This window comes from Arvicola amphibius, chromosome 3 (assembly GCF_903992535.2).
Source record: "Arvicola amphibius chromosome 3, mArvAmp1.2, whole genome shotgun sequence".
Lineage (NCBI taxonomy): Eukaryota > Metazoa > Chordata > Mammalia > Rodentia > Cricetidae > Arvicola > Arvicola amphibius.
Window position 1 is genome coordinate 7,411,525 of NC_052049.1, and position 13,143 is coordinate 7,424,667.

The following is a 13,143-nucleotide window of genomic DNA, read 5'->3' on the forward strand; positions in this document are numbered from 1 at the left end:
TCATACGGACGAAACACGGGCCGCTTAAAGCCTGCCTCGTGATCTGATTTCTTCAAATACCAGGGTGACACAGCCATGGCTGCCCAGCAAGTTCTGGGAAATCGCCTCGCACTGGGGTTACGGACATGAATCACGCCCAGCCTCTGGGTGGGTGCCAGGAATCCGAACTCAAGTCCGCAGGCTTTCAGAATAAGCCCTGGGCTGAAATGGCCGTTCTCTCAGCTCCAGTGGGTTCTTCTCAAAAGAGACTGGTACTGGGTGAATCCTAGAGCCCAGCCATGGGCCGCAAAGCCATTCAGAACAACCCTCCTTCCCAAACAACGCTCCAAAAGACTGCTGTTGGCAGAAGCCATCTTCTCTCTAAAAGCAGCTTTTAAACACACTTCCTGTACCACGGAGCTCGCCTGTTCAGACGGTCTAACACGGCCTGAGTGTATTCAGAGCGGTGAGACCACGCTTTCATTACTTTATGTCATCCCACACAGAAATCCCACACCCACGAAGAGCCTTCCCCGCCCATCGCTCCTTGGCTCCTGGTAACCATCAGTCACATATTCCTACTCTAGGGTGGAGAAGAAATCACAGAACACACAGAATTTGGTCATTGGCTCTTTTCCTTTATTTTCAAAGTTCACCTATGTTATCCCATATATTAGGGCTTCATGCCTTAATGCCAAATACAGTCCTCTGCACGGATATAGCACATTTTGATTTACCCTATCACCACGTGATGGGCACTTAGGGTGTTGGCAGTTTGGGTCGTTATGAGCACTGCAGTGCTGGATAACCTTTCTATAATTTTCTGTGTCTGTGTGTTCATTTCCTTGGGTCTGTATATAGGCATGGGATAACTGGGTTCCATAGGAACCCTGTGTATCCTACTGAGAAATGACCAGTGGGGCCTCTGATTTCTACACGTGTACCCACTTGTTATCTGTAACTGTAGTCAAGCTAGCCAGGGAAGAAGGGGTGGAGCTGGAAAGTGTAGGATGGAAAAGATGAGGAAAAGCCAGGTAGACAGAATCCAATGGATTACCGTGCATGCATGAGTGTAGAGGCTGGGGGTGGATACTAGATATTTTTCCGGGACACTGTTTCTCAGTCTTTCCTCCACCTGTTGTTTTTGAGAGAAGCAGGTTCTGAGGAGCCGTCTATCTCCACCTCCCTAGTGCTGCAATTACAGACATGAACTAGCTTCTACGTGGGTGCCAGGAATCTGAAATCAGATCCTCAGGCTTTTGGAGCAAGCACATTACCAGCTCAGCCATCTCCCCAGCCCCAGATGGGTCCAAGGGAGATTTGATGAGCCTTCGCTGCGCTAATGTGCATCAAGAAGCTTTTAGGTGGGATGGAACATGAAGTGGTGTGGGACAATTGTCTCTATTCTGTCAATTATTTTTTAAATAAACGCTGATTAGCCAGTAGCCAGGCAAGAAGTATTGGCGGGACAACCAGACAGGAAGTAGAGGCAGGTCATTGAGAACAGGAGAATTCTGGGAAGAGGGAAGCTCCCTCTACAGTCCTGTCTAGCACACAAGAAGCAAGATGTAACTACACCACTGACAAAGGTACGGAGCCATGTGGCTAACGCAGATAAGAATAATGGGCTAATGTAAGTTATAAGAGTTGATAAGAAGCCTGAGCTAATGGGCCAATCAGTTTATGATTAATGTAGTCTTCTGTGTGATTTCTTTGGGACTTAACGACTGCGGGAACCGGGCAGGACAGAAACCTCAGACAACAATGAAGTCTCCCCAAATATATCTGACAGCAGACCCCCCCCCCAATAAGCCTGGGTATCATCTTTTAGTAGCATTGTTCCAGGACAGGCTTTGCATGTACCCTATGCTCACCAAGTCTTGTACCATGGTGTGGTGCTCAAGTTCTGTAAAGCTGATCTGTCTCAAGACCCTGGAGAATGCCTGAGCTAGCCCAGGTTGAGCACTGTGACAGTGTGTAGAATCTTGTAGGCTGAGAGGCAAAATTACCTTGGTTACATTCAGTCATTAACAGTCATTGACTTTCAACCTCTGCATCTAAACTAATGTTTTCAAGACTTGGACAGCTCTCTAAGAATGTATTTATGCTAAGCCCAGCAGACCCATAGCCTCTACCAGACCTAAAACTAAGAATGAAGTACTATCCGAAACCTATAGGAAAGATTTCCCACTTGGGGACAGCCCACCTACCCAATACTCCCAACAAGGCATCTGCTGACTGTACTGACTGGTGACTTCTCCTGAGGCTACAGAAGCTCAGTTAAGTCTTTCACCTGGGTTATGTCAGTCACCCAAACCCGTGTTCCTGCTACACAGGAACCTGACTCAGGATAAACTGTTTGCTTTGAAGTAGAATTATTTTCCATTGTACGCACTTGCCAGAGACGGGGAGCCCTAAGATAGAGACCCCTAAACGAGGACAGAGTAGTGCCCTGACATGGGTCTCTTCTGTGGGCACACAGAGCCCTGCCTTTCCTCCTGAGGACTGCTACCTACTCTTCTACTACAGCACAGCCAGTATCTCATGGAACAGAGTCAGCTAGTCTCTGGGGTTCCTGTCAGGTCACGGGGAATGGGCAAGGTTACAGTACGGGTAGACAGGGAGGAGCAGGTGAAGGTCTTCTCATGACTCTGATTTTCCCGGGAAACATGGCTAGCCTTAGGTTTGGAAAGACAAGGATGCTGGTTTCTCATGGTCTGCAGAACCCTGGGGCTGTTCACAGAAGGCAAAAGAATGGACCAGTGGATCAGAGGGCTGTGCTTAAATGGCGTATCTGCCAATCTGGGCTTGAAACTAAAACCTTGGTGTCTCACCCTTTAATGCGGGAACACCATGCTACTCCGGGAGAAAAATGGATCCTGTTTAACAATGCTCCCAGAAATCTGCCTTTTATCTCAACAACCGATTTTCAGTAACTTTCTGTCTCTTTAAAGGGCTTAGTTTGTCTCCACGTTATCATCGGGTCTTTGCTGGGGACTTGGTCCTCCCTTGTTTCTAACCATGTATCTGTTTCAGGCACATCTGTCCTACAGCTGCCTGTCCTGCTATTTCCTCAACTGAGGTCTCTGTGCGCTGACCTTTGCTGTCTACCTCTGTCCCTGAGCTTGGTGGCTGGGGCTCATGTGCTGTCTTCCCTGCCCAAGACAGCAAGAGTCACTACTGGTGGGGGCAGCAGCTCTGTGGAGTGAGAGGCTGTGACTGTTTCCATCCAGGTCCTCTCATTCTTCTGATGGATTTCTTAGCATGGGAAGGGCAACAGCGGATGCCAAGGTTTGAATGTGGCATGCCCCACGCAGCTGTGTTCGAAGCCCTTGGCCTCTGGTTGCTTAGACCGTGGACCATTGAGACATGCTGCCTAGCAGATGCACACAGACAGTTAGAGGGGGCAGGGAGGCTTTGGAGATCATAACTCAGCCCTGGTTCCAGTACTGGGCACTGTCTCTTGATCTGCCAAGAAATGGTAAGCCTCCAGTCATTGTGAACTCTGCCATACCTGCCTGGCTTCAAGAGACTAAGATTGTGAGCCAGAATTCATCTTTCCTCCTTCATGTTGCTTTTGGTATATATTCTTTTCATAGACCAGAAAGGCAGTGAACACACCATATAATGTATATTCCAACTTAACTCACACTAAAAGCATTCCTGTGTTCACAAATTCTCAGATTTTATTCCCATCTGGAGCCTGGGCTAAAGGAGTTCTGCTTCTTGCTGTCTCACTGTGCCAAACCCTCCTCCACAGGGTTTGACCTCTAAGCATCCAGCTTTATGTTGGGATCTGGGGTCCCAAACCCCACCCACTACGTTCCAAGTCTCAATTTCAGTTCCTTCTTTGTTCCTGGTCCTTAGTGGTCCATCACTTTGAGTTCAGAGTTAAAAAAAAGCTAAAGAAAACAAAAGAGCCACCATTTGTAGGCGAATTTTTAACCTAAGACTTCTAGCCCCACTTGAAATGGAGACTTAGATCAAAGTTCTGTGGTATGCTATGGTTTTCTACCTGAGAATGGTGGATGTTTTTGAGAAATCCAAGATCTAGAACTGCCCCTAAGTGCTTTTTAGAATATACTTTCTTCCTCCTGCCCATGCCCACCAGAAACCAATGGAAGATGCTGTTGTGTCATGAAATACATAGGGTGAAGTATTAATAGCCTTAGCTTTAAGATTGTGATGGTATTGCCACCAAATACATATGGTCACCAAATACTTATGGTGAACTGTTAATAGTAGCCACAGCCTTAAGATTGTGATGGTATTTGGCATCAGGGCCTTTAAAGAGATAAGTTAACATTGAACGTGAATTCCAATACAACTGAACTTGTGCACTGGAGTGCACATGCATGGAGAAAAGGCCATGTGAGTTCATCTGCCAGATGGGGGGAGGGAGAGGAAGTAGGCTCAGGAGAAACCAGGTTTGTCAACACCTTCACCTTGGACCTCCAGCCTCCAGAACCACAGGAAAGAAATGTCTGCCACAGGAGCGGCCCAGCTGCGGCGTTCTGCTACAGAGGTGGTGGCAGGGGGTGAGCACCGGCAAAGGGCGTCTCTGGACCGTTTCAAGGCGGCAGTTTGCAGACACACTCCTCAAATCAACCACAAGAGAAAAGGTCTGTGCCACGCAGACAAAGAGACCTGGTAACGACGTCAAGGTGACATCTGAAATGGTCACATCTCTGGAGGTGCCCCTGGCACAGCTTGTCCACTCCTCTGCAGAAGCCCCTGGTGCCACAGCCCAGTTACCATCAGCACTTACGTTTAGTTCAGTTTCTAACAGCAACTAACTTCATCAATCCGTCTCAGCATGTTTGTGATTGATACAGCGATAAAAAGTGGCAGTGGTAATAATAACTCGAGGCTGAGGCAGATTTATTTTAGGTCGCAACAATGCCAAATGTTATGACAGCATGTTGCATGGTCCTATCAGTTTATCTAGAATTCTGTTTGAAAAACTAAAAAAATCTGTAGGACCATTTGCTAATCTAGGTTTTTGTTTCATTTTGTTTTGTTTTTGAGACACTAGAAAAGGTAAATTACAGACTTTTGCTTTGTGGTTGTTACTGAGAGGATTTGCATTTGAAGTGTGACAGCTTCCTTTTAGGTTGAGCATCATGCCAGGTTTAGGCCTGGATTCTGGGCCTGCAGGTTCAAACCCCAGCTCTGCCCGTACTTGTGGGAATGTATGCACGTGTGTGTCTCACATTAGGTCTCAGGGCCCTCTACCTGTGAAGAGAATAACAATGTCCCTCCCTCTCAAGAGACATCTGAGGATAACTCAATTAGCTCCTGAAACATTTGAGAGAGCTGGCATACATGATATGCTCCCCTCTAGCAAGCATACACTGAGATGAGAACTCAGAGCTTAGAAAGCGCTCATGGACTCAAATCCCGTGTGCTTGAACATCTCCCAACTGTGGAGGGAATAGGACCACAGGGAAGGAGGCCACTGTGGTACTGATATGTGAGGGCTGACAATCAGCGACAATCATCAGGGAGCCACTGCTAGGTAAGGACTCTTCCAGAGACTCTCAGGTCCTGGGTGATTCTGCCACATCTCCTTTGTCACTGTTGCGATGTTCTAGGCACCCAACTAACCACACCAGCATCACACTTGAGTCACCCTGTGCTAGGGCCCAGTTCCCCCAGGGGCACAGTCTGTAAGAGGCACAGGTGGACCAGATAGATCTAGATGACCAACACCCTTAATCACCGGGAACCCTTCCAAGCAGTGTGCAGACAGACAGTGGTCAGGTCCCGATCATTAGATCACCTGTAGGCAGGAGGAAAGTTTGAAGTACAAAACTAATCTGTGAGCCGGGCGGTGGTGGCGCACGCCTTTAATCCCAGCACTCGGGAGGCAGAGGCAGGCGGATCTCTGTGAGTTCGAGACCAGCCTGGTCTACAAGAGCTAGTTCCAGGACAGGCTCCAAAGCTACAGAGAAACCCTGTCTCGAAAAAAAAAAAAAAAAAAAAAAAAAAACCAACAACTAATCAGTGGAACAACATCCTGTCCAAACGGGAAGAGGGTAGAGGAACCTTCCTTGGTCAGACTGGCCCTGGGAGCAAACGGAGGGGGCGGTGACTCCCTGCCATTCCTGGCGGAAGTTCCCCTCAGCTGTTACAGTGTTGAGCTGCCAGAGGCAGTCAGGGCAGTTACTGTGAAGGCTCAGCAAGAGGCTGGAAAAATCTGTAGCAGGACAGTAGAAAGAGAGAAAGGTCTTCCAGGATCCTGCAGACTATGGGCAGAGTAGCTAACAGTGAACTAACGGGTTTAGCTGTTAATAACACACACCCATGGCTCCAAAGCTTCAGTGCGGATCCTAAAAGATGCTTTGAAGGGCAGCTGCCTTGGCTCTTCCTGGAGAAGAGCTGCTGAAATGGTACTAACAGGAGGCTCATCTACCCTTGGGAGGTGAGAACACAAAAGAGCCAGCAAGCTGTAGGTAAGAAATAAGCCCAGGAAGTGCACCGCAGAAGCATGGGAAGTAAGGGGAGGTGGAATTGGACCTTCCCTAAGACATGCAGGACGGGAGCTTAAAATGGAAGGGAACAGGGCAAAGGAATGCAGTCTGTCTTCATTAGAAGTGTTTCTACATTACCGGGCAAGGAAGGGCCTCCCTTCAGTAGACACTCACGCAGCCCAGGGTGTGAGGTCTGTAAATCAAAGGTGGGAATGCGAGGGGCAGCAGCAAGGGTGGACACTGGGTGCTGATGTCTGGCCTATCTACGTGTCAGTTGTGGGAAATCCCATTGAGAACCCTCTGCTCCAGGGGTCTCCACAGAGGCTCTCCGTGGTATGCGCTAAAAATTAATGAGCCCCTCCCAGATGCCCTGATCCTGCACCTCAGACAGCTCATCACTAAGGAAGCTAAGGGAAAAATGGAAGAGAGCAACGCTCTTTGGTTAGGGTACAGGCTGCTGATTTAAGCCACACAGGCCGGGGTGGAAATGAAGTTAAGGGACAGGGTGTGACCAAAGAAGGCTGTGTCCATCTTCCACATCACTGTGTCTGAGAGCAGAGGCACCGCACAGCTGTCTCGTGAGTCACAAGGGAAAGCAGGACCCGACTGCTGGAGGTGCTGGGGAGAACTGTCATCTGAAATCCTGGAGGCAGGGACTGTTAGGTGTTGGCCGAAGCCACCTCTGGACCCGCGTTGCGACTGGACCACTTAGCTGGGTCATGGGCAACAGAACAGGGAACAGTGACTGTGGTGTTACTTTTAATGTCACAGGATAATGTCTCCTCTCCCCAGAACTTACGAATGTGTTCTATGGCAAGGTGAAAGTATGGTTGCAGAGGGAACTGAAAGCCAATCGTCTGAAGCTAAGATTACTCTCGATTAGCCACGTGGACATGTAATCAGAAAGGTCTTTAGATGTGAAAAGAGGAAGGAGAAGAGTCAGGGTCCCAGTGGGAATGGAGGAAGGGGCTACAAACCAAGGCATGCGGGTGAACTCAACACAGAGAAGGTCCAGAGAGAAGGCTCCCCCCAGAGTCTCCAGAGGACAACAGCCCTGCTCACACCTTGGCCTGAGCATTGTGACACCTACTCTAGACTCTTCCCAGACGGGGCAAGGAAGAACTGAATTATTTTGCATTTACTGAGATAAAAAAAAAAAAAAAGCAAAGTTGTAGGACTAAAAAGAGCAAAGTGCACTATTTCCCACTCGACTTGAAATAAACACAATCGTTTGTCTAGTGACTAAGCTCATCGTGGTCTAAAACCACCAAGTTTACTATAATTACCTGCAGAAACTACCACAGCAAAGCCTGCCTCTCACGGCCCCGCCAGAGACCTGATATTCTACCACATTCAACCCTCTGTGGCAGCCTGTGCAGACATGGCAGCGTCATGGCGCAGAAAGTGTCCGCCACTCCACGCTGCTCCCTGTTGGAGGTTCAACAGGAGAAAAAGGAACTTTGGCTTCTTCCGCTCACCTAAAAGGACTGTTTCAAAAAGTGAATATTCCCTGTGTAAGCAAAAAGATGTCTGAGATGTGGATAGGAGACGGCCACCCATATGTCAGGACACAGGGCGGTGGCTGAAATGAACAGGACTCATACAGCAGGCTCCAGAAAGGGAAGACAGCCGGAGCTGTCTAAGGAATAGGGGAGGTAACTGTAACCGCATTACAAATGCTAGGTCAACCCTGATGGAAACAAATAAGAGCAAACAGTCGCTAAAGTATGGTGTGCCCCGTGGCATGCTGGGAGTGGAAGCAGAGGGCGCGTGCTCCCTTCAACCGGTGGTCAATGGCTGGGTTCCCTGGCTGAACATGGGAACCTGTTTACCATGTGCATGACAGGATGCTCGCTACAAAAAGGCAAATTCACCTTTCATTTATGGCAACAGAACAGCCTGGATAACCCAAAAACTTCCTGCAAGAGAGTACTTCAGGGTCAGTTATCATCCACAGGCTTTAATGCATCCTGAAGCCATGTCTGAATGATTAATGCAATGGAGCTGAATTATCAGTGTTGCTGAAAACAGCAAGTGGCCCATTTCCCGCCGTCCTTGACATAAACAGCCACGTTCATATTCTCATTTGACAACTTCTGGGGGAAAGCCCTACAGAAAATCAGCAACACGTGATGAGATCATGTTATCAGATTTATGAAACTCGACTTATCGTTTTGGCTCCCCTGGGCAATGGGTACACGTGGTGGGGGCTATAAGCCTGAAACGTGTATCTGCCAAGCGAGTCTTTATCCAGTTCACATGGGACTGGTAGGGATGAGTCATCGCGTGTAGTCTGGGCAGCGTGGGCAGCCGGGAAGGCCACGGCTGCTGCTGCCTTAGCAACAGTAGTGAAACCAATGGGCTCACCCGAGTTCTCCATACACATTTTCTGGTGAGCATCAGCAGTCGGGGCTGCAGTCTGGGCTGCCTGGCTTGCTGTCAGGGAGGGAGATGCGTGCAGAGCACAGTGAAGTGCCATCCATCCCAGGAAGGTCTCTGTGCAGCCCGTCCTTCCATCCTCTTTGAAAACCACCTCGGTAACCTCACAGCTTGGGAGTGGCTTCTGTCGAGCGATGGACACTGTCAGGCTGCTGAGGTCCTTCAGGCCAGTCCCCCACCTCCCATAACCAGCTCTTAGAGGTTAGTACATCACCCCAAATTGCTCTGCCGATGAGCTAAATGGCACTGCCCACAGTATTTTGACGATAGACCACTGCAGTCAAAGCGCCTAGCACTTAAATACTTGGTGGTATGTTGTAACACTGACCAGACTCTAGTTACTGCTTCCACCACGCCGCTGATAGCACTACCTGTGCAAATGAGGACAGCAGGGAAGCTGCAGGCGTGGCATTAGGGAGTGGGGTGGGGGGTGGGGGCAGGCCTTGGGGAAACTTTCCTGGAGCAGTTTACTAAGAGTCTCATTCTAAGTAGTGTTGCCAGCCCCTGAAGGTACAGACACAGGCAGGCAGGAAGCCAGGAGAGTGGGAGAGACTGGAGGTAGGTGCAGCGAGGAAAACGGACATTGTAGGGACTGGAGAGGTCAATAAAGAGAGAACACAAGAGAGGACAGCAAAAGAGGCGTGGTAAGAGGATTTTATTATTTCCAATGAAAGATTTAAGCACAAGTCTGTTATACAATGTAAGCACTTAATGAAAGCTTTCCCGAAGTTCTTAAGGCAGTTGTTTTGACTTATGGACTGTGTTCTTGGCAACCCTTTATTATTCTTTACTAGTGGGTGGCCCTTTCTTCTTTCTACAAACATTTATCCTGCACCACTGCTGCCCTCTCATATTGCCAGACAAAAAAGGGCACACTCTGGCCTCCCGGCCGCAGAAAGGAACTTCTGCAGATAAGGAGAAACACACACTACACAGGAGGGTGCTGCTGAGAAGCACAGCCCGCTAACAGCGCGGTCCCACCCATCCCTCTGGGCTCATGGGTCTAGGTGGCCTGACAGCAGCTTTATCACTAGACCTTTGGGTCAGGTGAGTTAAAGGGCTTGCCCTAAGGTCACGAGATCTGTTTGATTAACAAGAGGAACAAACAGGCAAAGGAGCAAAAGTTACAGTCCCAAGGCCAGACCCCACCAAAGGCTACCCCATCTGGTCAAGCCTCTAAAGTCAGGTGAGGAGACCCCTGAGTCCCAGAGAAGCACAATGTCATGCCCCCAAATTCTAAACTTAGAGCCCAAGTGCACAGCTCCACAGGCACAGCAAGGTGGTTATCTCTGTAGGCACAAACAAGGTATTCCACTGCTAATTCAAAAGCCTGTTTGCAAACTGAAGTAAGCCAGAACTCTCCAGTTTCTCCAAGTGAGCTTTTCCTTCCTCTGATCCAGAGACGTGCCTCATAGTCTCTGTGGGCAATTTAATCAATGTTGTTCTGACTCATTGTCTTTCTAAGAGGCACACATTAATGAACTCCTTCTCCAGGGAGACTCCGCTGAGTCTCTGTTGAGCACAGGCCCCTCGCCTCAGCACAGATCCACAGGCAGCTGGACTCAAACTACTCCTTTAAGAGTTAAAGGTCAGGGTTTTCCTTAAGGGAAATCTTTCTTTGTTGTTCTTTGGTTTTGCGCTTCTTAAATTTTAATAGAAAAGTTTTTACACAATATAGTCTGATTATGATTTTCCCCTCCCCAACTCCTCCCCCACTTCCCTACCCACCCAACTTCACTTTTTTTTAAAAGAGAAAATTAAACACACACACACAAACCACAAAACCAGAAACCAAAACACACAAAGCAAAAGACTAATAAGACAAGAAAAAAACACCAACAAACCAAAAAAAAAAAACCTCACAAAACAAACAAACAAACAAACAAAAACCCAAAGCAACACAAGACAGGAAATCTACAAAAAAATACCATTGAGTTCATTTTCCGTTGGTCATCTACCTACGTAGCATGGGGCCTACTCTGATAAGTGAGACTCCATTGGAGAAGACTAATTTTTCCTTTGCAAAAACGGGCACTAGTTTTGGATAGGCTTGGTTAGGGGCAGGAGTCTGTGTCTTAAAGGAAGTCTTTCCAAGGGTGGTTTTGTTTGGTCCGAAGCAAGGATTGAACCCAGATCGTTACAAACTCCATGATGGAATCTTACAGCAAACACAAAGTGTTTCCACCACAGCGGGATCCTTTTCTAACTCCTACACCCTGTGAGGTTAGCGGAGAGGCGCTGTCACAATGCACCTCCTTTCCTCCCCCATCACTCCTGTCCTCCCGTGGGGGCCAGCAGCTGCAGAGGTGTGACAGATGGCACAGATGTGTCTCCCACCCAGTACATTCCTCTAAGGTTTGCTGGGATAAGCCCTGGTTTAGAGCGTGTGCAGTCAAGACCTGGAGGAGCTCTAAGAAGATCTGGCTTCTGGGACCCGCGGCCTCGGAGCCGCCTCTCAGGGGTGCTCTCACAGGCATCCTTGCCACCTAGCCCCACCAGCGTGGCAGCCACGGAGGAACAAACAGGAACTGAGTGGAGGCGGCGCCCAACGCGCACCAAGGTTGCTTGCCATTTCCTAAGAAAGGTGCCTCTTTCCTGAACTTAACTAACTGCCTTGGCTTAGAGTTTGAGGGTTTGCTTTAAAAATATTACTTTAACCACTTTCAAGAGAAAGCTGGATGAGAAAAGAAAATGAGGAGAGAAAGCCATGCCAGGTGATTAGTGATGGGGATTATTTCCGCTCCTTTGGTCTGTCAGTGTGAAACGCTGTCAGCCCACGATTAATCATCACGGCATAACACTGCCTTTTAATTGTTGGGGACTCCCCCGAAACATCTGTACAATCTCAGCGGAAGCTGCCGACGTTTGAGTTCAGAGTTGTACAACTGGGCTTAGCGCGGGCACTCGCGGCGACTCCCGAGGTGGCTACGTGGCTGGATGACCGCGTCCCGCTCACCTGCGACCCGGAGCCCCCGCTCACCTGCGCGCTTCCGCATCGCCCCGGTCCGGGACCCGGGGGAACCCCGATCCTGCCCCGCCCCCGCCCGGCGCCCCGAGACAAAGTGCAAACCAGTCAGTACCGGCGGGCGGGTGTCCGGCTTTGGTCTCCAGCTTCCCTTCTGGAGGCGAAGACATGGCGCCGCTGGCTCGAGGGGCGACGACGGCGGCGGCGGAGGGGTGGGCGGCAACGCGCGCGCGAGGCCCCGGAGGGAACGAAGTCGTGGGGCGCGCGCGGCTCGGGGACGCGCACTGCCGCCTTGGGCCGAGGGCGTGGCTCTGGGCGGTTGCGTGGCACGGCCACGCCCACTCGCGCTGGGCGAGCCGCCCCGCCCTGCCCCGCCCTGGCCGTGTGGAGCGTGCGCAGCGGCCAGCGCCACGTCTATCTCCTGGCAGCTAGCCGGGCAGAGTGACAAGGCGCGTGTCCGTGGAGGGCGCGCGGCTCCGCGATCGCTGGAGAGCTGGACGAGCAATGAGGCTCCTCCGCCTAGCTGTCTCCGAGGGAAGCGTCGCCCGCCGGTGGTTCGAGACCTCAGCGCCCGGTTTCGTTCAGAGATGACAGCGGCCTGCCTCGTCTCTCAACTAACAGTTCATCGCCCATGGCTCCTTGGCCCATTCCGCTGCGCGACCCATCCGGTGACTTTCCAGAACTCGCAGCTCTACAAAGATCAGCAGTGGCACATTTCAGCAGTAGGAAAAGGCCTGCCACTATCCCCTTTGTTTTTTTTTTTTTAATATTTATTTATTTATTATGTATACAATGTTCTGTCCGTGTGTATGTCTGCAGGCCAGAAGAGGGCACCAGATCCCATTACAGATGGTTGTGAGCCACCATGTGGTTGCTGGGAATTGAACTCAGGACCTTTGGAAGAGCAGGCAATGCTCTTAACCTCTGAGCCATCTCTCCAGCCCCAACCATCCCCTTTGGGTTACATATGTACCTTCGACGACACAGCTATTCAAAGAGGCCGGGTGCCACACCCTTCCTACTCTTTTTTCAACCTATAACGTGTTGACTAGTACCCTCCCTGACCCCATGCTGCCAAATCCCTCTATCACTTATCCAGTGCCCTTGATCTCGTAGTAGTATTGGAGACAACTGCGGATTCTCTTTAGCTTTAGGGATGCTGTGCCTTGTCCAGTCCGGAGGCCACCCTGGCTTGCCATTCCGCTTGGCCGGCTTCCCTGTAGACCTGTAAATATTCGCATCTCCAAAGCATCAGTATCAGCTCTCTTCCCTACACGTTCCTTGGGT

The 13,143-nt window shown here is 49.9% G+C and overlaps 1 protein-coding gene across 1 annotated transcript in view; it reads right to left on the minus strand.

Annotated features, from left to right (window-relative positions):
• Positions 1-12,157, minus strand: part of LOC119809184 (death associated protein) — a 46,016-nt gene extending 33,859 nt beyond the window's left edge. Inside the window, exon 1 of the mRNA XM_038322056.1 lies at positions 11,972-12,157. Within this exon, the coding sequence (XP_038177984.1) occupies positions 11,972-12,026 (55 nt within the window). The 5' untranslated portion in view covers positions 12,027-12,157. The remainder of the gene's footprint in view (positions 1-11,971) is intronic.
• Positions 12,158-13,143: the final 986 nt, after the last annotated feature.